The sequence below is a fragment of the Lissotriton helveticus genome, chromosome 10 (assembly GCF_964261635.1).
Source record: "Lissotriton helveticus chromosome 10, aLisHel1.1, whole genome shotgun sequence".
NCBI lineage: Eukaryota > Metazoa > Chordata > Amphibia > Caudata > Salamandridae > Lissotriton > Lissotriton helveticus.
The window spans coordinates 352,068,763-352,096,346 of NC_136071.1; the positions used below are offsets into that span (position 1 = coordinate 352,068,763).

Sequence of the window (27,584 nt, forward strand, 5' to 3'; positions counted from 1 at the left end):
ATTATCAAATTGTTACTCAAGTTAGAGGTTAGTTGAGTTTAGATGGTTACAATATCTAATTTCATCCATGCTCTAACAGTTGTTTGTGGTGTAGACTTTATTGGAGTAGAACCGCTGTCACTTTAGGGCTGGCTATAACTAGACCTGGCCATTTAATGTGAAATTTATCGGTCTCTGTGATGAGGTTTAGAGCAAATTCTGCATCAAGTGGGTAGGACTGGAGAGATCATCTGTGCTAGATTCCACGACTCCTGGCTGGAGGCAGGTACTTGGTTATTGATAATTCGGGTTTGCCAAATGACGTATTGAAGTCTCCAAGTATTCATTAGTCGTGTTGTTTTAAAGTGATGTCTGAGACAGACTAGAAACAGGTCAGCAAATGCAGGATTGGATGGTGGAGGTTCACAGACAAAGAGAAATGAGGATCTGAAGCATGGGGAAGGGAACACTGGAAGAGCAAAGACTGGCATTCTAGCACAGTCTCATCTATGATCGACCTTGTAGGTAGAGGTTTGGTTGGTGAATGCAAGGAATACTCACCAGACGTTTGTAGCCTGTAAGGACGAATTCATGTAGGGTTGACGCCTTATTATCACTTAGAACAGTTTTCAGTAATAAGGAGGATCTTGGGAGTAGAGTCGGAGATCAGATCATAGATATTCAATAATTCTTGCTTGCTGATTTTCAATTTAGGAGACCGAGAAGTCAGTGAGTGGGCTTCGAAGTTTGGAGGAAGTTAGTAGGTAGTTGGTTAGTTGGGAGGAAATGGGAGTTGGACTGGTGAGTCATTCTTGAAGTCAAGCTGGGACACTACAGGGATGATCGGAAGAAGAGAAGGATTAGAGGAGTGAAGCAAGAGGTAGAAGTACGTGTTTTAGAGGGGGATTCAGAATGCGGAAGCAAGCACTGAAGGGTGCTAAATCGTGAAATAAATGGAGAGGAGAAGGAGAGGATTAGTGTAGAAGGGAAACATGCCCGAAGTGCACACAAGGATAGAAAAGACAGAACGGGCTGTATAAGAGGGTGGGTGGCTGACTTGAGAAGGGTGAAAGTTTGAGGGGGAAAGAAGATTCACTGGTATAAGCATAAAGAAAGCCACAAGCATGGAAGCAGGGTTGAGGGAAGTAGGTGAGGCTAGAGAGGGGTTAAAAGGATGAAGGTGAGAGAAGGCAGTCGGAATAGGGACATGAACATGTAAAAGCAAGGCGTTGGCAGCAAGATAATGAAAGATTACGGAATGTGGAGAGAAAGGTAAGAAGAAAGTGAGGGCGTAGAAGGAGAGGAGGGTGATTAGTGAAGGATAGATAGTGGGAGTAAGTATGAACCAAAAGTGGTAGGATTTACGAGAACAGGGAATAACCCGCTGTCTTGATTGTAGTTGTGTCTAAAAGGTTTCGATTGCCCTTTCGATGAAGAGTGTTTGACCATAGGCAGGAGAGACTAGGTCTTCAGTTAGTATTATTATTAGGTGAGTCCAGCATAGTTGTTCCTGATAGAGGTAGTATTTAACTGTGTTGCTGAGGAAGCTAAGCTGTTAGAACTATTAGGAAAGTTTGTGTGGCTGTGCATTTCAGGTTGTGCATTTTGGAGTTGTGAAAATTAGATCTGGGGCAGGTGAAGCTCAGTTACCAGGAGCACTTAGATATTTTTTTTCTTCACAATACTTTTTATTGGCGTTGATAAGATTAAAAGTTGTTTGCAGTCAGATGTTACATTCTAGTACAACCCAAGCACACCGCATGACATTCAGTTGCTTCCCTGATTCTCCCAGTTGCACCACAAACATGGCAGACCCCTTTACAGCACCAACCAGCCCAAACAGAATAGTAGTCCCTCGTATTCTCAGAAAGAAAGTATCTAATTTCTCATTAACAAAGGCTGTTTAGGACAGGGTTCAACATGAATCCCCAGGTCGATACCACAATTCACCCCAAATTGTGCTGTGCTTCTGGGAACATCCCAATATATATAGGTCTATCCATACTCAAACAATGGCCCAATTCCTTCCTCCACCGAAGGGGGCTCAGCCAGTTTCCAGGACTTAGCTATGTCTTGTTTTGTAGACCAGGCCAAGCAAAAGACATTTCTCTTCTATCTATTGCTTGCTATGTCGTCTGTGATGTGCAGCAGCACCATTTGGGGGTTCCTAAAGAGACTGGTGCGGTAGTAGATTATGTCCCAGTGGAGATCAAATGAAACAGATAAATCAATAGAACGCATTTGTCAATAGTATCCACTCAAAATCAGACACCACCATATATTCTTTCCATACAATGGATATGTTTAATTGCATCATAATATCTCAATGAAGTACAAAACAAATCCTCAATGGATATATACTTTAAGGAACAGGTGCACAGAGGAGTGAGGTGATGGGTGTAAGGGAAGGATTGTGGAAAAGGACAGTGGTGTGTGCATATATACATCAATATGATAATTGCAAACTATCCTGACAGTGTTATTGTTCAATCACTGAATGTAAAATCATAACATAATTACAGATAAACATTCTCTGTCGTATATGCTTGACAAAAATACGGAAGTGTCGACTTTTCGACCCCTAAACGGAACCGCCAATTTCACGCATTGTGGGCAGGGTCTTCATCAGGACAAACGTGAGGGTGGGGGGTGGCACTAGTAGAAACAGCTTGATTGCTTCAGGCTGTATTTAGGAAAGGCTGGGCTCGTGGGCTAACAGACTTCTTTGTGATGATCACTGACTATCACAGATTGTAACAGATAGTCCACGTGATCTGCTGCGCCACCAGACTCAGGCAGCCCATCACTTTGTAGGAAGGGCACTACTACCTTTCAATATTTAACATGCATGTACACTTATGTCACATGCATGTCTAAAAATGCTTTAAAAACTGCTTCCATGAATTGTGTTTGGATGCGGTCACATGTATGTGTGACACTGAGTGCCATGCAACCACCATGATAAAGGAGAAATGCTAAACTCCATTAAGATGAATCATGTTTATGTGTTATGTCCTTGTTTTTTTTTCCCTACAGGTACATTCTAGCAGTGGACCCTTAATATACGGTCTGTCCACAGCATGCATAGCACACCTTAGAGTGTTTGCTAAAAATGCAAAACCACGTGGTATAATTTTTAACACTCACATTTCCACCTTTATATCACCACTTGCACTTTATTTGGGTCCTGAAGAAAGCCTTACCATTTTTTTTATATAAGCCTGAAACATGTAGACCAAAAGGATAATTAAGACCAAATCTCTAGTCTTAATACATTATCCGTTTTCTGTTTTTAATATACCCTGGGCTGGTTGGAATAAATAAAAATCGGTAAGAATCCCAAGAGGTATTTTTAACTCACACCACTTTATCACAATCAGAAAAAGAAAAAACCTGCTCCACGATAACCAGGTGTCGCAGCACAGCTGGGTAGCATTCGGCTACTCAGCTAGGAACCCGATGATGAAGCATGACACCAACTAGGTTGGTGTGTGAGGGTTCTTCTAACAAACCTTAGTGGTGCCTGGCACTACAGCATTATACAGCTATCTAGCTTGGGTCTTCCAAGTTGCTTTGATAGTAAACCCAATACATCCATAATTATGCAGCAAACGCTGAATCACAGAATCGCCTAAAACTACATACCCTCGCCATTGTTTTATTAACAATTTATATTGAAAGGTAAGCAAAGCCTGAAAATTATAATTTCTGCCATTTCCCAGTGTTAGCTGTACTTTGAAGAAAATAGCTTTTTCTAGATATCTGCGTTAAAATTAACATGTAATATTAAAACACATGGGGCCATATTTATCAAACTTTCATGCAATGCGTATTCCTGTCTTCTGCCTGCGCTGGCGCACAATTAGCTGCCTAGTACCAATGCAGGCACCCTTGGGTCATAGTGAAAGGGTGCCTGTGTTATAGGCAGGATTGTTTTTGTGCACAAAGGGACACCTTCCTGCAGAAAAACAATATTCAGAGGCATTTGCCTCTTTCTACGTGTGTGCAGCAGAATGCAGCACATCTAGAAAGCGGAAAAACAAGGAGAAATTCCCCGGTCTACCACTAATGGTATATCTGAGAACGCACCAAAATCCATGGATGGATGCTTGAGAACATCCATGTTCCACCAATGGAACGCCTCCCCAGGGCAGAGTAATGCCAGACAGCGAATTGCTCTGCCTTGCGTTACTTCAGATTTATCAGGCCGCGCAAGGTGGCCTTGCATTGCTTGATAAATCTCACCTAGGGTTTGTGACGCCCTTGCAGAAGGGCGATGCATAACCTTTGCTGAATCTGGCCCATAGTGTGTACCATGTATAATAAGGTCCTATATGCCATCTCAGTATTCTAGTGACATTTGCAAACCACTCAGTCTTTGGCCTGGCTATTTATGATGTCACCAGAAACCCTTGATGGCAACATTGGTCTTTGTTACATAGTTACCCGATATATTCTCTCTGTGTATATGCATGTGAATGTATGTGTATGTGTATGTGTGTGTGTGTGTGTATATATATATTACCTACTGGCGGTCGCCAGTAGGTAGTTATAGTTAGGAACTAGTTTCCATTGGAAATCCGCAACATTCTATTGGGAATAACTTTGGCACCGGTTGAGGAATTTGCGTGTAACTTTCCAAAATTTAGGCCAGCTCCGCTCCGCTCCTTCCCTGGAAGTTTCGGGGGGATTCGTCATGAAGGGGCCGAGAAAAAAGGGGGGTCCCAAAACGTGTTTTCCCCATGTTAATTTCCATAGGACGTTCAGACACGGCTACAGCCCGAACCGCTGAATGGAATTACACCAAACTTTGCAAAATTGTAGGGACTGGTACGCAGAAGTGCCTTTTATATATTTGGTTAAAAGCGCTCCAGTGGTTTTTATGAAAAGTAACTTCAAAAACACATATATATCTATATGCGCGCTTCGAGTGCTTACCGGTACGCGTACCAGGGAGCGCACCCGGCGCGCCACGGAAGTGCGCGAGCGGAAAGCTGATTGGCTCTCGGGTGTCTGTTAACATTCCAAACAGTCCGGAGAGTCCGCCATCTTGTGTCTCGGTAGAATCGAGACACAAGAGGTGAAAAAAAAGGGGGAAATGATTAAAAGGGGGCCGGGTAGACACCCCCTGACCCCCTAGGTTTTCTGAGGGGGGCCTAGAAGGACCCTGTAGGGCAAAAAAACTTTTTTTTTTTTAAATTCACGGGGAAAGCGCTGGGTGCGTTCCCATGTACGCGTACCCTGAGCGTACCACAGGGAAAAACCGTGAAAGAATATAGTGTAAAATAAGAATATGGAGTGCTTATAGGTAGGGTAGCTCTAAAAAGAGCTGTTGTGTTATGTGGGTGATTTAAGTACCTACAATTAGGTACCGATGCAGAGTCTAAAATTCAAGAGAAAGACTCTGTTCCCCTCATCTGAGAAATGTACACGGTCTCCTCTGTAGATATCTTGCATGTTGTAACGCGAGTTATTGTGGTATATGGAACCCATACCATAGTCTCTCAGGAAAGGAGAAACAGATCCTTTAGGGACCCCCTGAGAAGGCCTAGGGGGTCAGGGGCACTCTACCCTGCCCCCTTTTCACGGTCTCAACTATTACATTTCACTCTTTTCTGAAACCACACAAAATGGCGGCGATAGGGTGTATCAGAGACAGACAGTGAGAGAAAGGAGGCAGGAGATGAAGAAGAGATGTCAAATACACATTGGAGAAAATATAGTGGTGGAAGGGAAGTAACTATGAGTAAACTTACTATGTAACACAAAAATGTTGCATTCTATACTGTAAGTCTCACTTTATACTACAACCACTCCGCTACTACTTCATAAATTACAAATAAAAATGAATAATCTCAAAGAATTTTTAATTTCTAAATATAAATTTATTCTTCTGAATTTTCATAATTTAAAAGAACTAGTAACATGTCATCATCAGGAATTTCCTCATCAATCACATCATCAGGAATCTCCTCATCAAAAGTCTGCAAACATGATTCCTGGAACTCTATGGTCTCCAAACATTCTAGAATTTCGCCGTCCAGAGACTGATCAAAAAATCCCTCATGTCATCTCCTCTAACAGAAACTTCTTCATTACTGATGCTGTCAATATCCGGGACATTCAAAATCTCAATTAAAGTAGTGGAAAATTCAAAAGAAATATCAATGGTCTCTTCATTGTGATCCATTTTATTTTGAATTTTTTTGCTGTAAATTGCAGTAAAAAATAATCACTTTTATTCACTCGCTCCTTCTCTCACTCCCTCTGTCCTCTCACATCCTCACTCTCCTTCCCTCACTCCCTCTCTCTTAGCCTCACTTCTTCCATCCCCTCACTCTCTCTGGCCCCTTCCCTCATGCTCACTCCCTTTAACTCTCCCACACTCCGTCACTTACCTTTCTTTACTCCCTCACTCAGTCCCCTTCGCTCAACCTTTCCTTCACTTCCTCTGTCTCCTCACTTCTCTTGTCTCACGCTCAGTTGCCTTTATCCACCTTCTATCACTCCTCTTTCCTCAACCTCACTGCTGTTCTCTTACCCTCCCTCACCCCTGTTCCCTTACTCCGTTTCCCTCACGTATGCTTATTCCCCATGTTCACTCCCCTTCCCCTCACTCCCCTCCCACACTCACCTTCTTTCAGTCCCCCTGCTTCACTTCCCTTCCCCTCTCTTCTTTTTCTTCGCTCCCTCACTCATTTTCCTTCCCTCACTCACCTTACTCCACTTCACTCACTCCTTCTCTCAGTCCCTGTCCTCTCACTTCCTTACTCCTCTTCCCTCACTCCCTCTATATTACCCTCAATCCCTCCATCCCCTCACTATGTGACTCCCTCTTCACTCACCCTCACTCACCTTCCATCCCTCACTGTCATCAACTCACCCTCACTCACTCCCCTTCTGTCATTTGTTCCCTCAGTCACTTTCTACCCTTCATTCAGTCATTTTATCCATTCATTTATGCAGTGCACATGCATTGAAAAAAATAATGAGAGAATATATAAGGAATATAGCTCTTTTTGGAGAATTGGAGGTAGTTCTAAAAAGAACTTTTTTTTTCCTTCTTTTTTCGATTTTATATTTTTTTTAATACTTTTTCAGAACAATTTTATACTTTTTTTGGTTTTTTGGAGGGGAGAAAAACAAAACCAGGGAATCAAAAACTGCTCAACAGGAGCAAAAAAAAAGGGGAAAAATTAGTGGTGGGTAGAGCAGCAGTGTTCTTCTTTTCTGCGAACAACAAGTTCGACGCTCTGCTCCCCATAGCAAATCAGTTCGTCGCAGTCCTTGCAGACAAATTTGATACCTGCAAAGACCGGCTGCACGTTGGGAATTAATCTTGCAGCTTGTCTACCAGAAGGTGTTGCTCCACCAGTTGAGGTGCTGCCGCCATCTGTTGGGCGATTGCATGCCAGGTCCCTGACAATCTCCCTCGCATAGTTGTTGGGGTGTCTCCTCTCAACATGCCTGATTCAAGTGGCATTCCCAAAGCTGTATTTTTTTTTAGGGTCACCACGTGACAAGGTGGTGCCACAGATTTTGCAGCACTCCTTCGCCGCATTCACCTTCTTTTCACCTTCGGGGAAGGTAAAAAATTTCCAAATGAAATGTTCTTTTATTTTGCGCCGAGGAGGGTCCTCTGGTACAAACTCTTCATCAGAGTCACAGGAGGTTGGTTGTCTTCTAGCCATTCTTCTGAAAAACACAAGATGCTGCAGAAGAACCAGGGAACAGCTCTTGCTCTCTCCAAGTTCAAAGTGGTACTGAGGGAAATAGGTGGGGGCTTTCAATATTTGGAAAAAAAACTGTTATGAACCAATGAAAAGTGTTGTTTTAAGGTCACATGGCTTGACGCGCTTACGCTACGCACTCCGGAGCGCTTCCGGGTGCGCTAATGTGGCACGTACGTAGGCGCTTACGGAGGCGCTTCCGGGGGCGCTTACGCGGCACGTATGAATGACGTTTTACTTGATTTTCGGAACTGTGTTTAAAGTTAAAATACGGTTATTTAAAATCAAAAATACTACTTTTATGAGTGTGCCACTGAATGTCTTGCATTATTATTTACTTTAAATACATTATTATATACTTTTCCGCTCGCTGGAATAGCGCTCACGCTACGTGTACGGGTGCGTTTACAGGTGCGTGCACCCTGAGCGCTCCGGAGTTAAAAAATAAAAAAAAACATGAAAAATACATTGAAAAATATAAAAAATAGCTATTAAAAAAACTTAATAATTCACTTTAAAAACCGTAGGTTTCAAACTCGTTATAGTTAGGAATTAGCTTTTAAAAAACCTTTGAAATTCACTGAAAAAAACCATAGGTTTCACACCAGTTCTAGTTAGCTGAACATTTTGCTCATACAAAACCATTGACATTCCCACGTTATAGTTAGTTGGACTCACTATAACTCGCGCCCCCGCAATCCACTGCTGATGATGTCACATATTACATCATTCATGACATGGTCAGTGACATCACTGATGACATCTCAAATGACATCACTGATGACATCACTGATGACATCTCAAATGACATCACTGATCACAACACTGATGACATAATTTATGTAATAATACGATGCACCTCCTCAAACTCTAATATAACCTTTGATACACCCAGTGTTAAATAAATACAGACTACCATTCTTGAAACCATTAACACACCAATACCACTTACCACATACGCACTCACTGATTCCTAGGTCTACACACACATCCACTCATTCACCCATACAATCACTCATACATACAGTCACTCATCAATACAACACTATCATATGCACTCATACACCTATACAGACTCTCACACACTGCCACTCATCCATGAAGTTACTCACACACCTAGTCAGTTTTGCAAAGAATCAATCACACTCCCATTTCCTCATCTATACAGTTATACAGACAACACCTTAATTATACAAACATATACTAACACATACTTACTCTCTTATACAATCAATGATACAATTTCCCCCATGATCCATACAGCCACTCGCACAAACACTGGCTCTCATGTATAGTCATTTATACATGCTAACTCTCACATGCACTGTGTTTTACATATGTACTTACTTGGACATGTAGAACTGAGATATCCATTCACTCACCAACACAGCCATGCACACAGTCAACCGCCAGTACAGCTGTTTCCTCATGCACTCTTGAACCAATACACGTGGTGAATCAACTGCTCACACATCTATGCACAGAGTCACACACCTCCCAGCCACCCACATACACACTCAGTCTCCCATAAAAATACTTGGGCAACCAATCAATAACCCATATAGCCACTCATATAGCTACTGATCAACACATGCATCAGCTTACACAACAACAGACATACTGATGCACACATTCAGACAGTTTAGTCACTAACCCATGCATTCAGTAAGACACATTTAATCACTCACTCATACAGTCAGTCACGCACCAACTAAATCCTTCATCCAGACACTTATACACCCACTCATTCTTGAATATGTAAAACATATTGAAACTTTACAGAAACACAGTCACTGGATAATGTCTTCAGTGATGTCATTTGAGATGTCATCAGTGATGTCATTTGAGATGTCATCAGTGATGTCATCAGTGATGTCACTGACCATGTCATGAATGATGTAATATGTGACATCATCAGCAGTGGATTGCGGGCGCGCAAGTTATAGTGAGTCCAACTAACTATAACGTGGGAATTTCAATGGTTTTGTGTGAGTAAAATGTTCAGCTAACTATAACTGGTGTGAAACCTATGGTTTTTTCAGTAAATTTCAAAGGTTTTTTAAAAGCTAATTCCTAACTATAACGATTGTTAAACCTATGGTTTTTTCAGTGAATATATGTGTGTATATATATATATATATATATATATATATATATATATATATTTTTTTTTTTTTAATATACTCAAAATGTAAGCTCGTGGCCTCAATTAACCGCAACACAGCTGCAGCTAACTTGCTGGTTGCAGAGTTTTAAAAATAACTCGTAGAGAGGTATAAAGATATTGAAAGTGCAAGTGCAAAAGCATAGCACACAGAATACATTTGTCCCTTTAGGTGAATATTGTGCTGTGGTGTGCTCACAAAGCAGATGAGGGTCGTATCTCTGAAACCACCCCTGTCCAGTGAGAGGTCATTTGTCACCTTAGCTTCCCTACCGTCCTCTTCCAAGAAGGGATAATCCGTGTTAAATCAACTACAATTTTACTTGATCCACTATACTTGTACGGTTGATCCTTTATAAAAACGAGTGGCAGAAGAGCTGTTGGGTATCTGGGGAACCTTACATGACTTATTATAACACCAGAGGCCAAGGCGCACCCCCACCCTGGAACTGAGGGCAGCCCCTGATATGATGTCAGCACATCAGTCTTTTCCCGCACAGCTTTGGGATGTCTATCCCATGGATCAGTCTAGTCGGGACCTGCAGCAGTGGCAAGGTGTCCTCTTCCTTGTTGCTCGAAGCATAATCTCTGTGACTGGGGGGCGTGGTCCAAATCTGAAAGACAAAATAGAACAGCTCCAGTTTGAACCTGGCGATTTTAAAGGAAACGTCATGCAATTACGTGTAGGAATATTCAGAGAAACGCTAAATATGATTAACCCTTTGACGCTTAATAAAATATTCTGAACCGTGGTTCAGTGCATGGGTTAGCCATCAGTTATCATGGCGGATCCCTTGAGGGACCAAAGTAAAGAAGGTAAGGCCATTGGACATATTCCAGGGTTATTCTTTGTGGGCCTAAAGCCAGCATCCTTCCTTACTTCAGACTTGCACCTTTCTACTGTTTCTTACACGACGGAACCTCTGAAGGCCTATGTAGGACGCCCTCCTCCCAGTTCAGTTCCTTTTACTACAACATCACAACCACATTTTCCCCACACACACACCTTGAAGAGATTACCACTACATTTTCCAACCAACCTATTAAAATGAGTAAACCTTTTGATAGTTTGCGAAGAGGGAAGTGCCTGAGATTGCACAAGTCTCTCTTCTGGAGTCTTGGAATCACCCTTGTGTTGCTCTTGAGCACATATTGCAGAAATGAATATTTAATACATACCAACTACCTGCAGGAATACGTTAGCTTGCAGATAATTATCTAATGCAATTGTTTACCCTCTATCCTCGTTAAATGTAGCTACGTGCACAGGTGTTTGAAATGACGTGCATTATGCAGTGACATCATTGAATATGATCTCCATGAACACATTTCACCCTCTCTCTGGCGATCAGGCCTACAATTGGAGTTTGCATGGGATTTTCAGCTGTATGTGTTGCTTACGCACAATGACGCTTCCAAAATGGCAACAGATGAAACATTAAAGTAGGTGCTCTAACTGGGTAGAGTCCTGCCGTGGCTGGGCACTGGCTAAGCAAAAAATAAACCATGGACACTGAGCCAGGGCCCTAAATTACTGTCAAAACCTGCTGAAGAAAAATAAAACTAGCTTCTGGCTTGTCATATGCTAGTGCTGCAACTAGGTGTCACCAGAAATCCTCTTTGTGGTACAAGGGCTAAGTGACAGGTAGCTATTGTTGTTTAGCATTTGTGTTCACAGCCTACAACATTACTTCTGCCAATTCAAAAACCATTGTGTTGCCACTTTTAAACTTGCCTTGTCAAGTTTTTCTGTCATTGCTTTTGGTCTGACTCCTGAACACAGGTGCAAAATAAACTGTTATCCTGCTGATTTTGATTGTGCTTTATCCAGTGGGACCCCCATTTATGACTTTGTCAAACACAGGCTTCTATTTTGCATGTATTAATTACATAGTCCACACCTTGTTGAATGATTTCTCAAGCCACATCTGTTTTAGGGCTCCAACACCGTTTTCATCCCACTCGAAGCACTGACTACACCTTTGATTGAGTTAAAAGTTCTCGTGATCGCCACTAACGTGTGTAGTTTTGTAGTTATGATCTAACTAAAAGCCAAGAAACTCTTATTGGAATTTTGCTCAAAGGAAAACGACACGCGGGTTCAATCTTACCACAAAGACCCTTCCAGGAGGTCTAATTGTGTCACTTCAACCACTTATAAACTAGATTCAATGAAAGTCTGTTTTTTTACTGTCATTCCGAAAAACACTCACCTTCCTCCTACTGTCTTTGTCTGCAGAAGTCAAGCGTAACACGCCTCTGTTGTCAACATCCCACACACCGCTTGCTACCAAGCTTCCGTGCCGCTTCTTCTTGGAGATGTCTGTGTGGTGCGCTAGCGCCGGGGCTGTGGGTGCCTGCCTCAGGTGACTCAAAAGGTCCCCTTTGAAAATCTTCCAACGATTCTGCTCCAGGAAGACCCGGGAGAGCTCATCATCACTAGGAAAGACCAAAAAGAAATTAATCTTGTGATGGGTAGCAAATCATTCTCTTGCTGCGTCTCCTTGAAAAAGCTTCTTAAAATGTTGGAGAGTCTCTTTAATACTTGTTGATATTCATGCCCAGATATTTCTTGTAAATACCTAGGTTTTCCTGTTTTCAGTGTCTATTTTTGGAAAATTGTAGTGGGTGTTTTTCAGTGTTTTCCAGTGATTTCAATACCTTAAAAACAGTGGTTGCACATTTTCGTGCCATTAAAAACAACAGGAGCAGTGTTTTTCCAGTGTTTATGGAACATTTTGCTTGTATTTTTGTTTGCTTTCTGCACTGATAGTGCATGGAATATAGACAGTGTACGTACAGTGTATATGAGTTCCGAATACATTTTTACAAATCAAACTTATTGTACACCATACAATACTTCTTCAGTGAGTCTTTGGTCACGTGCGTTCGGTCCTTCCTTCCCATGTAAACTTATATCTGTGAAAAAGCCCTCTCAACATTGGCACTTGAGATGGGCAGCGCCGAAAAAGGCAGTACACAATTTTCTAACTCTGCCCACTGACCTAGCTTTCCATGCCAATACTGGTGCCCCTGAAGATTGTGATTCTCTGGGATAGGTTCTGCAACATATGCGTTGAACTGTGCGCAATGTTTGGATGCTGGTGCACTTAGAAACAGGTTGGCAAAAATACAGATAAAGGAGCAAACACTGGGGACTGCATTGCCTGCTCCCTGACGAAGCTGCAAAAACACAACCCACATGGTATCATTCTGCGAGACCATCTTTGCATGCTGCTGTCAGACAACAAGAAACAATGTAAATTATATATGTATTTAATGTAAAGGCGGTGGAGCAGGATTAACTGCATGAGCTGATTCGCTAGTGTAAGAGGACTTCTCTCAGGGAGTGGGGGGGGCAGGCTGTCTGGTTCGAGTTTCGGGTTTAACCCCTTGGGCGCGGCCGCGATTCTGCACCGGTGCGGCACATTCCGATCGCGGGTGCGGTCATGACGGCCGGGAGCCGTCATCAGCACACGAGCACTGTGTGCCACGACGGCTCCCGGCCGTCATCAGCATGGAAGGGGTTAAGCCCCGTTAGGGCGGCGTGGGTTACAATATGTATTTTGTACCACGAGCCAGCTGTTTTTAATGTTGACTTCCCTGAAAATGCAGCAAGCACACACAAATGTGGCATATCTGGCAAACCACTGGGGAATCCAGATGCCCGCCGATATGGTGGGGATGTGTGCAAGCAAACATTCTACAAAGGGTTACTTCGTGGATCATAGTAGTAGAAAGGGGTTTGGGATGAGTCAGATAGTCGAGGTACAGGATATATTGAGAGAGGTATAGTGTGAGAAATAGGGTAGTGCATTGGAGAGAGTGGTAGAATGAGGTATGGTATGAGTCAGAGTGGAGGTAGATGATATAATGAGAGAGGGACAAGGTGAGATATGATGTAGTGCATCAGAGATGCTGGATTAGGAGTAAAAAAATAAATATAAAGATACATACATGGATGGTATATATGTATAAAGAAGGTATCTCTTCTCTGTTGTTTGTTCACTGGGCTTTGTAGGGCACAGAGAGGCTGGGGCTACAAGATTAAGCATACTATCTAGTTTAGAAATTATTGGGTGCAGAACCGTCTGTGCAGAAAATTAGCTAGTTACTGGCGTCAAAAATTATCTGACTAGGACAGCAATGCTAACCCAGTACCAAGTATGGAAGCACAGACTCAGTAATGCTAAAGATGCACCAAAGATTGACAGTCGGCATCTGCTAAAATAGAAGTGTCCGCCATAGGTTTAGAAAGCCCAAATCACAGTCAGATCTTTAGGACATCCACATAAGTGGGGTTAGCCCCAAGGGGACGGAGCCAGGAATGTAAAATCAGAAGAGGCATAGCACACACTGCACAGTTTATAGTTAAGTCTGCACATTGTTTGTCAGAACGAGGGCTGGTTCCAATTTACCATAAAAATCACAAAACTAGTTATGTTGGCATTAAGAATATGAACGGAAAATGCACACTTGGGCAGCTGCGGGGTATAACATTTGGGGAGGAATGGCCAATAAGTATTAATAAATGCATTAGGTTTCACCTATGTGATTAATAATAAGCTGTTTTTTGTTCTAAGTTGTTATTGGCTGAGTAGTTGTACAATATAAGTTACAGAAAGTCTGTTAAAGTGTTATGACTCTTTTACGTACAAAAGGCAATATATTGTGCTGTTACTAGTGGTATAGTGCAGGTAAGTAATAGCAGAATTTTGAAAAATGAAAGAGGAAAATAATAGAATGAATTGATGTAATAGCAATATTATGTGTTTAGAGGAGTTCTGTCAACTTTCTGAAATGATGCCCCTAGTGTCTGCAAGATAACAGCATTTGTGACTGCCTGTTAAATAGTAAAATATAGCAATGTTTAGTGTTTTCAGGAGTGATGACAACTTTTGGCCCAGGTTCCCCTGCACCTGCTGCACCATTCAAATTAGGACCCTATTGCCTGTAGGGTAACTGCACTTGTGTCTGCCTTTTAAGTTTATAATAAAAACAATAGATTTCACAAGCACAGCCAACCTCTGTGCAGGTGAAACCTAAAAATGAGAGTGATTACTTCATTTTCCAGTGGGAAATATGGTAAATGTGCACCGTCCCAGCGGCAAAATCTATGGGTTTGTATAAACCGCTGTGACAGTGGTTCATACATAGCCATTGAAAAGTTTGGTGTCTGTCCATCATTTGTGACTGATGCTGACGACAAACATTTGCTGCACAGCCCTGCTTCCTGACTGCTTGCACACCTGTCTCATTCAGCACACAACACAAAATGTGTGCTTGTTACCTAAAATAACAATACATGCTACGAACAGTGCAATGTTTACAATCTGTCTGACTGCCTACAATAAGAGTAAACAACAAATAGTACCAGGTGTATACTCTGTACCTGTGAAGGATTTACACAAGGATCTAGGAAATGATACCGCACTTATTTGAAGCCAGGAATTGTGTTAACATATGGTGCGTTGACCAACAGAGAGCCAGACCCTTTTGGCTCTCCTAATCGTGGAAGAATCTTCCACAACAAACAATTATACAAATATATGCGGCCCGCACACACAAAAAACAGGAGAGTCCGTTCACTCAATGATGAATCGCACAAATCTGTGTTTCTTCAATCTTTATTTCCTTGTTTGCATTCTGCAGTAGCCAACGCGTTTCGTCCTTTTGAAGGACTTCTTCAGGGCTCCTCAATCTATGTGTGTGTTCCACTGAGCATTGCTTCGAGCAAAGATTAAAATCAATGCTGACGCGAGTGCGCAGCGGACACGCCGGCGGCGCGCCAAAGGCAAGTCCCTTCTGCGCCCGTCCGCGCTAAGGACGCGCTCAGCGCCACCCATGCTGCTCCATTTTCTGACGACTTGGGCTCTGACAATGCCTGCTTAGTTATTCCAGTGCTGAACGTCGCCATATTGATGCGGTGGGTTATGGTAGGGGGGCCCTTTGCTTTACTGAGTCAGCCTCTCCTTTGTCTGATTTCCTTGTTAAGGGCTTTCTATCTTGTGGGCTCTTAAACGCTAGATCATTGTTGAAGCATAAGGTGGAAATTCAGTTGTTGCTGGAAGCTCATGAACTTGAAGTGCTGTTTATGACAGAGACATGGACTCGCCCAGATTGTGAGATCGGTCCTGGCCTGGTGTGATAAGATCTACCATAAACCGAGACTTAGGGGGAGGGGTGGGGGGGGTTGGGTTGATATATAGAGATACCCTGAATCTGGCTACTATAGATATTGATGTGGTCCCGGGCTTTGAACTATTAGGCTTTGTTATTAAGGATGTTTTTGGCCAGGCTCTAACGGGGTTCATTTGTTATAGACCCCCAGGGGCCTTTAGAGTACAGCAGCAGCAATTGCTGCTGAAGACCTTCACTAATATGGCCGCTACTTAGCGCAGATTAGTGATCTTGGGTGATTTTAATCTGTGGCTAAATGGCTCCCTTGATGTGGGTTATGTTAACATCCTTAAGTCCTGTGAAGGCCTTGGTCTCTTTCAGCAGGTGTCCAAAGTTACTCATAATGGAGGGAATCTTTTAGATTTAATTTTCTCAGAGGCTAATCACTTGTTCATTGGGGAAGTTTTGCCTCTGGTCTGGATAGACCATTTCCTGATCAAATTTTATGTGAACCCTGCCATGCAAACTACTCGGGCAGTTTACCCCTCGTGTGAATACGGGCAGAGATTGGAAGGCTCTTCTACGTAAGAGGGGCCAGGGCCCGCTGTTTCTTGTAGAAGATTGTTTTTCCTCTGAGTTACAAGTTGAGGAGAACTACTCTACTCTCTGTACAAAAATCACTCTGGCCATGGACTCTTTGGCCCCTTTAAAAAAACATCGTAAGAGGGGCAGACCCTCGGCCCCGTGGTTTAATGAGAGTTTGAAAAATCTGAAACTTGACTGTAAACACGCTGGAGACATGGTCATCAGGATGAGGATAAGCTCACCTGGAAAACCAGGATGGTGGGCTATAAGAAGGCGATTAACAAGGCCAAGGCGTAACATTTCTCCACTCTGATCCTCAATGCTCCTAATAGTTCTAGAAGCATTTTTAACATCTTGAACAGCCTGACCAACCCTGAGTGTTCTAAGAACGTGGTACCCCCCCTCTCAAGAACTGTGTGAGAACCTGGCCAGGTTCTTTCATGATAAAATTAAAAACATCATTGATGATTTGGGTGGGGTCTATCCTCAATCTGAGGTGGGAGATACCACGACTGCGGGCACTGAGGTAACAGGTGTGAAGGCGGCGGGTGTTAATTTACAAGGTGGACCTGCTAATCACCTATCCGAGTTTTTGCCTCTTGAGGCAGAGGACTTTCACGGATTAGCGTGTGGTATTCCTTATGGGTCCCCCCTAGACCCATGCTCTATAAAATCTGGAAAGAGTTTAAGGCAGAGCTGTTTCCTACACGCCGTCAGATCTGTAATCAGTTGCTTACTGACGGAGTGGTTCCATCTCAGTGGAAGCTAGCTGTGGTGACACCCTTGTTAAAGAAGCCTTCCCTCGACCCGGAGTGCTCTTAAAACTATAGGCCCATCTCTCTCTTGCCTTTTCCTGCTAAAATTGTGGAACGAGTGGTGAGTAGCACTCTTTCCAAAATATTTGGAACAACATAATCTACTGGAGGAGGTCCAGTTGGATTTCGGCTGTCCCATGGCACCGAGACGGCCTTGGTGACCGTGCTGGGTGAACTTTGGAGGCGGGCAGACAGGGGTCAGGCAGCAGTACTTATTCTGCTTGACCTGTCTGCCGCCTTCGACACGGTCAATCATGGAATCCTGCTGAGAAGGTTGAGAGAGGTGGGGGCGGCAGGTTGTGCTCTGAAGTGGTTCCAGTCTTTTTTTACTGGACAGACAGCAAGCAGTGTCCCTCTCCCCTTATCAATCTGCTTTTACCAAAATTACGCATGGCGTACCGTAGGGCTCGGCCATCAGCCCCATTCTATTTAACATCTACATGAAACCTCTAATTGCGCTCATCAATCAACATAATATTAATATCGTAAATTATGCTGATGACACGCAGCTGATTCTTTCTCTTGAGGGAGATCAGTCAACTTCATTGGAAGTGTTTCATAGTTGCTTGCGGGCACAGCGTACTGGCTGAGGGAAAATTCGCTGCAATTTAATGCTGACAAGACGGAGGTGCTCTACTGTGCTACGGAAAGGGTTCCCTCCAGGCTGCCTACCAATTTTTGGCCTATCGACACCCCGACCGTCATTCAGCCTGTAAAGACCGTTCGTAATCTGGGTGTGACATTTGATAGTAAACTTACTATGGAAGCGCAGGTGACGAAAATAGTGGGTTGTTGTTTGGCCATTATTAGATCTTTGCGGAAGATTTTCCCTCTGCTGCCCCCATTGGCTCGTGCGCTAATAGTACGCAGTACTATTCTTAGTAGATTAGATTACTGTAATGCCTTGTTACTTGAGTCTCCTAATTTCCTTCTTGATAGGCTGCAGAGGATTCAGTCAACGTCAGCCAAATTAGTGCTTGGCTGGTCCAGAAGGTCCTCTGCTTCTTTTGCTTTGGCTGAATTGCATTGGCTCCCACTGAGACAGAGAGTTCAGTTCAAGTCTCTTTGTTTAGTGTTTAAAGCCCTGAATGGGCGGGGCCCGCTTCCTTCCAAAGAAAATTTGAATGGTATGTCCCTACGAGAACTCTGCGCTCCTCAGGGGCGAAGCTAGTAAAGGTACCTAGATTTAGGAAAGTTAGATCAGGTGGCAGATCCTTTGGGGTTTCAGCTGCGAAGCTTTGGAACGCTTTGCCTCTGGAACTTAGACAAGTCAGTGACCTCCTCCCTTTTAGAAGGAGACTAAAAACATGGTTGTTTCCGAAGATTTTGGCGGATGTCTGCAGTGCGGCCCAATACTTGATGTTACTCTGAACTGCTAGCAACAAGATGCCTGCTAGGGGACAGTGCGCTCTAGAAATATAATAAATAAATAAATATAGCCACCGTGGAATTTGATCCCTCTTCTGTAAAATTGCGTATGGGATCTGTCACTTTATTTTTCAACAGAGTTCTTTTCTATCCCCTATTTGGCTCTCCCCAAGGTATCGCACGGTTTTCAAGATACACAGAGGGACCTTAATGTCACAACACGCCTAGAGGATTTGGTATGCGCACCTGTGTACCTATACAGAGGTCTACAGTGACCACATATCATTTGAAACGGTGTCCGTTTTATGTATGCCTGGTTGAAAACTTTATTGGCCAAGGACAACGTGTGAACTTTGGGATTAAGGTCCCTCTGTGTATCTCGAAAACCGTGCATAGATTGAGGAGGCCTGAAGAAGTCCTTCAAAAGGACGAAACGCGTTGGTTACTGCAGAATGAAAACAAGGAAATAAAGATGGAAGAAACACAGATTTGTGTGATTCATCATTGAGTGAACGGACTCTCCTGTTTTTTGTGTGAGCGGGCCGCATATATTTGTATAACTCTGTACCTGTGTCTACTTACAATAATTTCCGAAAACAAATTGTGCAGTCTGTGTCTCTGACTGTACTAAGCATCTTCATTTCCACTAAGCAACAATACAAAAGGTGTATTGTTACGAGTGTGAAGCAACAAGTGCACAGACTCACTGGGGAATGAGACTAACTCATTTCACACAAACCATCAAATACCCACCAGATAGCACTGACTATGTAATCAGATGTGGAAACAAAATTCTAAAATGACTAAATTCTAGGGCAAACTACCATACAGCATACAAATTATTGTAGACACAAAACTGAAAAGCAAAATATTACAAGACTATACGTTTCAGGAATTTAATAGCGGTCAGTGCAATCAATAACCGAAAAAGGCAACCTAACTGTTTAAAAATGTTAACTGATAGGGGTCTTGCAAACCTGACAAGAAGCACACTGTGGGATGTGTGGTTGAGGAGTATGGCGTCTGGTCGAGAGACTAACTTGGCCGAGTGGTTTTCCAAAGAAGCGGGCAGAGGAGGTAAAGCCGTCTGTGTCGATGATGTGGCACCAAAAGGCATATCTCCTGACACCGTTATCAAGTGGTGAAGAGAACAGAAGGAGAGGGTGTCATTGCAGGGGTATTGGGCAGGAGAGATAACACTGGTAGCCTGCTGTGAAACATTCTAGTCAATAGATGCAGGTTATGAGACTATTTTCTTTCAAATTTTGACATACACTTCTCTGTACTTTGGGCCATATGCATGAACACATTTTCCCATAGACACAGAATGGGCAAAACCCTTTGATGCATCTGGCCCTAAGTCACTTATCTTATTTGGACATACAATATTTTATCTTCCATTATTTTTGCACCCTTTTCCTCACGTATCTGTGGATCCTGGAGGTCACAGCTGTTTTCAAAGCTTCCTAACTTGACCACAATATTTCCTCACCTGTGAAAGTTGTGAGCTCTTTCAAGCACGATATTTATTTATTTTCCTTATAACATACTATGTTTAGCATTTTGGAGCACAGCTAGAAGAAGGGAGGGGGGAGTAGAGTCCAATGGGTGGCTTGAACATAATGTCCAAAATTGATCACCCATGACCCCTGTACTATGCATAGTGTGATGCCTGTGCATGCCACAACCTGTTTCCTGGCTTGTGCAGAGAAGCCTGACCCTTGCATCAGCTCAAAGCCAGAGAGAGCGTTGCAGGCAGGTCTGATATGGTTGCGCTCACTGAGGCTTAAACACGGTCTGGGTGCCTGGTTTTGAAGCTAGTCAATGAGCCTCGAGGGAGACCAATGTCAATGACTTTGCACAAGTCGAGACACGTCAAGGCCAGCACTCCCATCAGCAAAACCCAGTGGTCAATCTGGAGAAGCGAGGGTTTAACAGAGAAAGGGGGCTGCAGATTGACATAATTTAGCACCATGAGATGAACTAAAGAGTAAAGCATTACGTTTTTACATAGGGCAGGCCACTTTAATCACAGCAGAGAGTTGGCTTGATTATAAGGAAGAAAATATTTTAGCCTCAATGTAATTCTGAATTCCTTTTATGCTGGTGTGAAAACTCCGGATTATGAAAGAACAGAAGAACAGGTTTGTGAGTAAGACTGATCCCTGCGTAATGTTCGCCGCCCATTATATTAAGTTACCATCGACCGAGCTTCCTTATTGTCAAAGGATGTGAATTGCATCACACGGACAAGTCCAAAAATTGAGTGAAATTACTCTTTAATTCCCATGTACCTTTGCAACAGGCGAGGAATTCGATTTTTAACTCATTTTGAGATTTTTTTAAAAAAAGTAAAGCAAAAAAGTTAGGGAACCTTGTTAAAATTTTGCCAATCTCAACTCATGCTGCTTCCTTGATAAAACGAGCATCACAGGAGTGGAGTGGGTGTGGTTCAGCCGCAAGAGCCACAAACTCGAAATCTGGAGATCCGGTACGAGTCTCTGCGGTGCAACATCCTGTGATTATGGGCAAATCACTTAATCTCTCCCGGTGATAAATTGTGCTATATAAATCTGCTGCAAAAGCAGAAAGAGGCAAAACTTGATTTTTGAAAAAATAATTCAACCAACGTGGATGTTAACAGTATTTCGGCTGCGGGAAACTGATGAGAAGCAGAGGTGGAACAAGCCTTGGTAAATTCAGGAAAATATGCAACAACAAATAAAAAATGGAGGAAAACTAAGTGCCACGCACAGGAACTAATGAGAAGCTAACAAAGAGAGGACAAGGGTGTAAGTCCCTTTTAAGTTTATATTAAAAACAATAGATTTCTCAAGTACAGTGCAAGCGTTGTGCAGGCAAAACCTAACAAGCACCACCCCAATTCCGACACTGACAGCAAGGAACTTGGGAGTGACGATCGATAACACTCTGTCTATGAAATCCCATGTGTCCACAATCTGCTGCAAAGGCTTCGCTTTGTTGAAGATGCTCAGAAGAGTCTTCCCCTGGATTCCCATCGAGTGTAGAAGGATCCTGGTTCAGTCACTATTAATGAGCAGGCTGGACTATGGAAATTCACTGTATGTAGGTATGGCAGACTACCTCTTCACCAAACTACAAATAGTGCAAAACGCGGCGGCTAAGGCAATCTGTAAGAAAAGGAAATTCGACCCAGCCAAAAGCTGCTTAAGAGAGCTCCATTGGCTGCCAATGAGGCAGAGAGCAACCTTCAAAATACTGTGTATAACACACAGAGCACTACATAACACAGGCCCACTTATCCTAAGAAATAGGATTAAGTTTTATGCACCAACTAGAAATCTCCGCTCTCAATTCACAAATCACAGCAAGAGCTAGAACAACTCGAGTGAAGAGAGCTAGGATGGGAGAGCGAGCCTTCTCCCACATAGCCGCAACCAAATGGAATGAGTTGCCCGTGGCTCTCAGACTTACGAACTGCCACCTGTCATTTAGGCAGCAATTGAAAACCTTCCTCTTCCCCAAACCAGACTAAATTGTAGGACTCAGGTCAACCCACCGCTTATCACAGTATTGCAGCGCCGTGATATCCTATTCAGGATGATTGTTAGCGCTTTATAAGGAAAAAAATACAAATATTTGCAATGCAATAGGTTCGCATTAGGAAAGTTTGAGTTATTGGTATTGTAAATGACACATTTTTAATTTATGTTTTGTTTTTGAAAATAGCGCTATTAATAGCTTTGTCATTTACAATGCCAATAGTTATAACTTTTGCAAATGTGACACCTATAGCATTTGTAATGCAATATGTGTTGTATTTACGTGACTTAGATGTATTGATATTACAAATAACAATGGCTTTTAATTTTTTTTTTAATTAATACTTAAATAAAAGTTATTGTCATTTATAATTGCAATAGCTTAAACTTTTGTAAATAACGTTTGTAAAGATTATGTTCAGTGTATTTTATTGTGACGAAAACCCAAGGACAGAAGTGAAATATTAACATCTTTTTGTTACATTTGTAATAAAGCTTGAAACATTGAGAGAACATATTTGAACCAGTTGTTGTTGAATGGTTGCACAGATTGATTCTGTGGTGTCGCTGAGTGTGTTGTGATGGGAAACGAGTGATGCTGTGGCGTTCAGTGATGCAGTGGTAGCGCATAGTGATGCTGTGGTGCCCTTGAGTGATGCTGTATGCTATGCTATGTTTTGTTTTGCTATCCTATGTTTTGTTTTGTTATGCTATGCAATGTTTTGCTATCCTATGCTTTGATTTGTTATGCTATGCAATGTTTGGCTATCCTATGCTTTGATTTGTTATGCTATGCTGTGTTTTGTTATGCTGTGCTATGTTTTGTTATGCTATGCTATGTTTTGCTATGCTATGTGTTGTACCTTGGGTCATCTCCTTGTTAGCTGCTCAGCCAGTATGAATGTGATGTCTGTGTGGAATGTTGAATGCTGGATGACAGAGTGAGTAGAATGTTAGTGTGCCTGGTGTGTGTGGGGAATGACAGTTGAAGAGAGTGGGCTGAGCAGTAACCATCCTGTTCCTGGTGGGGTTTTCTCCAGTTTATCTTGTTACCATCTTACTTGAATAAAGGAGCTACATGAAATTACATGACTATCAATCATTTATTCAAAACATTTTGGCGACGAGGATGGGATGTTGTGAATAAATGATGGATAGTCATGTAATTTCTTGTAGCTCCTTTATTCAAATAAGCTACCTGGCACTACGAAACCCCACCAGTGACCCCAAAATCGGTCGCCCTAAACTCTAAATAAGTGCCAGTTCAAGCTCAAGGTCACAAACCCACTGAATAATTACTGCCGTCTTAAGCTGAGTGATGTTTGACCTTTAAATTAAAAGCAGCTATGAGTCATTTGTTTTTGAAAGAAGTACTGTTAAGCGGCATTCTTGGGTCTCACTCTTGTGAAGTATTGCTGTTGAGGAAATCGGCGGTTGCTGAGGACAGAGTTGTGAGTTATTTACTTACATTCTTTGCTTAACATACGGTGAACCCAATCCATTGTGGAATTTGAATGGCATGTTCGGGGGCATATCTCGAGCCTCGCCATCTTGGGCCAGAATCAAGATTCACACGTATGCAAGGTGTCACTCCTGTTAGTGCTTTGGAGTCAGCACCGACGCTGGATGCTGGGAAAACCGGCACTTACTTGAATAAAGGAGCTACATGAAATTACATGACTATCCATCATTTATTCAAAACATTTTGGCGACGAGGATGGGATGTTGTGAATAAATGATGGATAGTCATGTAATTTTCTTGTAGCTCCTTTATTCAAGTAAGCTACCTGGCACTACGAAACCCCACCAGTGACCCCGAAATCGGTCGCCCTAAACTCTAAATAAGTGCCAGTTCAAGCTCAAGGTCACAAACCCACTGAATAATTACTGCCGTCTTAAGCTGAGTGATGTTTGACCTTTAAATTAAAAGCAGCTATGAGTCATTTGTTTTTGAAAGAAGTACTGTTAAGCGGCATTCTTGGGTCTCACTCTTGTGAAGTATTGCTGTTGAGGAAATCGGCGGTTGCTGAGGACAGAGTTGTGAGTTATTTACTTACATTCTTTGCTTAACATACGGTGAACCCAATCCATTGTGGAATTTGAATGGCATGTTCGGGGGCATATCTCGAGCCTCGCCATCTTGGGCCAGAATCAAGATTCACACGTATGCAAGGTGTCACTCCTGTTAGTGCTTTGGAGTCAGCACCGACGCTGGATGCTGGGAAAACCGGCACTTATGTGGTGTTTTACATTTCAAAATGAGCACAAGTTGCTAGGCAATTTAGTGACTTGTTTAAACGAACACTCTTCTGAAAAGCCACTAGGTGGCAGAGTGTCACAACTTTTGTGTACCAAGTGAGGATGTTAGCAGTTACAGCGTTTTTTATTCAGGACCTGCACGCAGCACAAGTTATTAAATCTGGCAGTGGTATTTTGATTTACTCAGAGCACATTGCAGAGTGCGTTTCTTCCTAGCTACATGACTATTGAAGAAGTTTTAATTTTTGTTTGCTCAGAGCCACGATGTCTCAGATGAAACTGTTTGACATTTGGCAGTTTGCCATGCTACGTGCAATTTTTAAAAGTTTGAATACTGTTGAGTCTTTATTTTTCATTTCAACGTAAAGCAAGCATTATGCGGAGCACTGAGAACTGAACAGAGCACACGTTTTAACGGTTGACATTGAAACTCCCTGGTATGTTTTGAGGCTTTGGATTTGCCTTGGACATCTAGACTTCAAGTTATTTTTAGATGCTTTGGATTTACAGATTGTCAGTAATCATAACGAAGCCTCTCGTCATTTCGGGGTTTGAATTGTGCACGAGCCATTATTTGAATATGTAATGCACATACCTGTCTCCGTCATAGATTCTTCGGGCTTGAGGTCATTCAATGTCAGGACAGGAGGCTCCGATTATGCTTTTCTCATTTCTTTATAATGAAATGCTCAGCAGCCAATTCTAGTAACAAAAAACTACATTTCCCATGAACACCAGGGAATAACCATAGAGTATACAGTATAAAAGGTCATAATGTTAGTCCTTCTTCCTCTTTCTTGGCTGCTCCGCAGCCAGTTAAGTGCTCGTTCCAGTATTTGCTTGTCTTTACTGTGTTTGCATTGTTATATTTTGATATTCTGCTTACTTTATAGGCTGTGACTTTAGCGCTTGCTGTGTGTTGCGTCTCCCTAGAGCGCTCCGGTTGCCTGCTGTGCCCGCTGCCGTTTTTTCCCTTCCTGTCGGCTCGTTCTTTCTGCTTGTATTCCCGGGAGCGTGTGGTCACCTCCCTGAGACCGGGCGCTTCTGTGCGGCCTTGTTTCCTTTCGTGGAGCGGGAGCAGGGGTTGCCGGCTTGTGCGGGAGCGCGAGCGCTCTCGAGCCGGGTTCATTGCAGGCAGCCGTGTCGTGCATGCGCACTGGCATTATTTCTGGCTTCCCTGTCCACGCCGGTTAGAAGAAAGTCGCGTATGCGTCACAGCCCACAGCCTGCTTGGAATTTAACCCCGTTTGACGCCGGAGTTCTGTGAGGGCTTCGGTTGTTACTTTGAGCATAGGCTTTGCCTAGAGTGTGTTTCTTGGTGTCAGCAAGCCTTACTCCCTCCACTTTTGATTCTCTTTGAGCCAGGTTTGTGCCTGCTCTTTTGGCTTGCTGTGGGGTTTACTGCACTCCCCCAGCATTGTGTCTTTGGCACTCCATATTCCTTCCAGTCATCTTGTGGGCATAATTTATACACCTGGTGTATCATGGAAGACTATTATGGTGAGGAAGATGACTACTATTATGAGGAAGATGATTCTGGTTCTTTGGAACAGGATTTGGTCGAAGAATTGGACAAGGGTGTCCAGCAGTCTGTTAATAAGGCGCTAGTGCGTGCCATTACTCCACTCAAAAGGCATTTGAATAAATATGCGCAGCAACAGGGTTGGTTGCTGGCTGCTAAGAAGTCCTCCAAATCTCCCGCCAATCCTCACAGGTCGGACTTCCAGAAATTGGCAAAATCTTTGGCGGCTGAGGTCTCCAGGTCTTCTGCGCCTCACGATACTGATGACTCTGATCGTGTTCATACTTCCGCTTCGTCTGACCATGATGATGCTCCACCACAAAAACGAGTCTGCAAAGAGCATTTTGTTGATGCTCCTGAGCGTCCCCCTGTATTGACCTTTGAGCCTGCGGATATTCTTCACCCACATTCTTCATCTTGGCTGCCTTCTCCGGCAGTTGCTGCGTATGTTTAGGCTCACATACGTCAGCCTTTTGATTCCACTGTTAGGGCCAGGCTCCGCTCGGAATGCCCGAGGCCTGATCTCGCGGATCATCTGGCGGACACGCCGGAGGTTGATCCAATGATGGTTACTTACTTGAAGAAGTACGCAAAGGACCCCAAGAAGGGCCTTGACAGGTCTTGGCGATCTTGCCAAGACAAATTGCTTGACTTACTTGGTCCTTTGACCAAAATTCTAGATCTTGGTTTTGTGATGTATTCCTATAGGTTCTGTATCGATCCCCCCTATTCCTGACCCTATTCTGGTTAACAAGTTAACTAGCAGCCATCCCATGATGCAGAAACCGTTATCTGATTACGCCAGACCACGGCACAGGAGCGCGTTATCTGATTAGGTCATAACGCCTGCCATCTAATTAGGCAAAGCAATATTCCTCCAGCCCCTGATAAGGCATACGGAGTTCTCAAAACAAATCAAACCTATGACAACCTGGGAAAAACCCTGCGGCCATTGTTTTGATTTCCCCGAGAACTTCAGTAAAAGAATGCGCTAACGACCAGCTCGTATGACATCCCTATTGACGTATCTATGTCCATCCTTACGTCAATCTCGGCACCTTACAGGTATAAATATTACCGATATTGCCTTAAGCAAACACACGCGGTGGTGACGAGATCGGAGCAGCCAGACTTGCCGAAGCCCAGAGCAGAGCAGACCCCGCTGGCGCAGCCCCGCCTTCCTGACGCGCTGAGAACGAGACGCTGCCTTTCTCCTGCCGAGAAATCCAGCTCCGGCGCTTCCGAGCAGCCCTTGCAGGCAGCCTAGAATATCGAGACCTCAGACGAGAGATACCATCCCTCAACCATCCTAGATTCCAGGTACAGAACTGAATCACCCCTTGCAGAGAATTCTTGAGTCAGTCACTTGGCAAAACAAACTTAACTTAAACTGCTACTTTCTACTCCAGCCCACGTATTAGGCTTAGGTCAGGTACACCGGGGTAGGCGTAGTTAGAAGCACCAGTTGAGTACGATTAGTCAAATGTTTATATGTATGTATCTATTTTATCCATTTTA

At 43.1% G+C, this 27,584-nt stretch overlaps 1 protein-coding gene across 3 annotated transcripts in view; it reads right to left on the reverse strand.

The window, feature by feature from the left end:
- Window positions 1–27,584, reverse strand: part of LOC144783812 (cyclic nucleotide-binding domain-containing protein 2-like) — an 832,431-nt gene that overhangs the window by 222,164 nt on the left and 582,683 nt on the right. Inside the window, exons 13-14 of one of the 3 annotated variants that reach the window (XM_078662557.1) lie at window positions 12,087–12,312; window positions 9,910–10,487 (exon numbers count right to left, since the gene is read on the reverse strand). The exons of the other annotated variants lie outside the window; for them this stretch is intronic. Coding sequence (XP_078518683.1) covers window positions 10,347–10,487; window positions 12,087–12,312 — 367 coding nt within the window. The 3' untranslated portion in view covers window positions 9,910–10,346. Of the gene's footprint in view, window positions 1–9,909; window positions 10,488–12,086; window positions 12,313–27,584 lie in introns of those variants that run through there. 3 annotated transcript variants of the gene reach the window in all.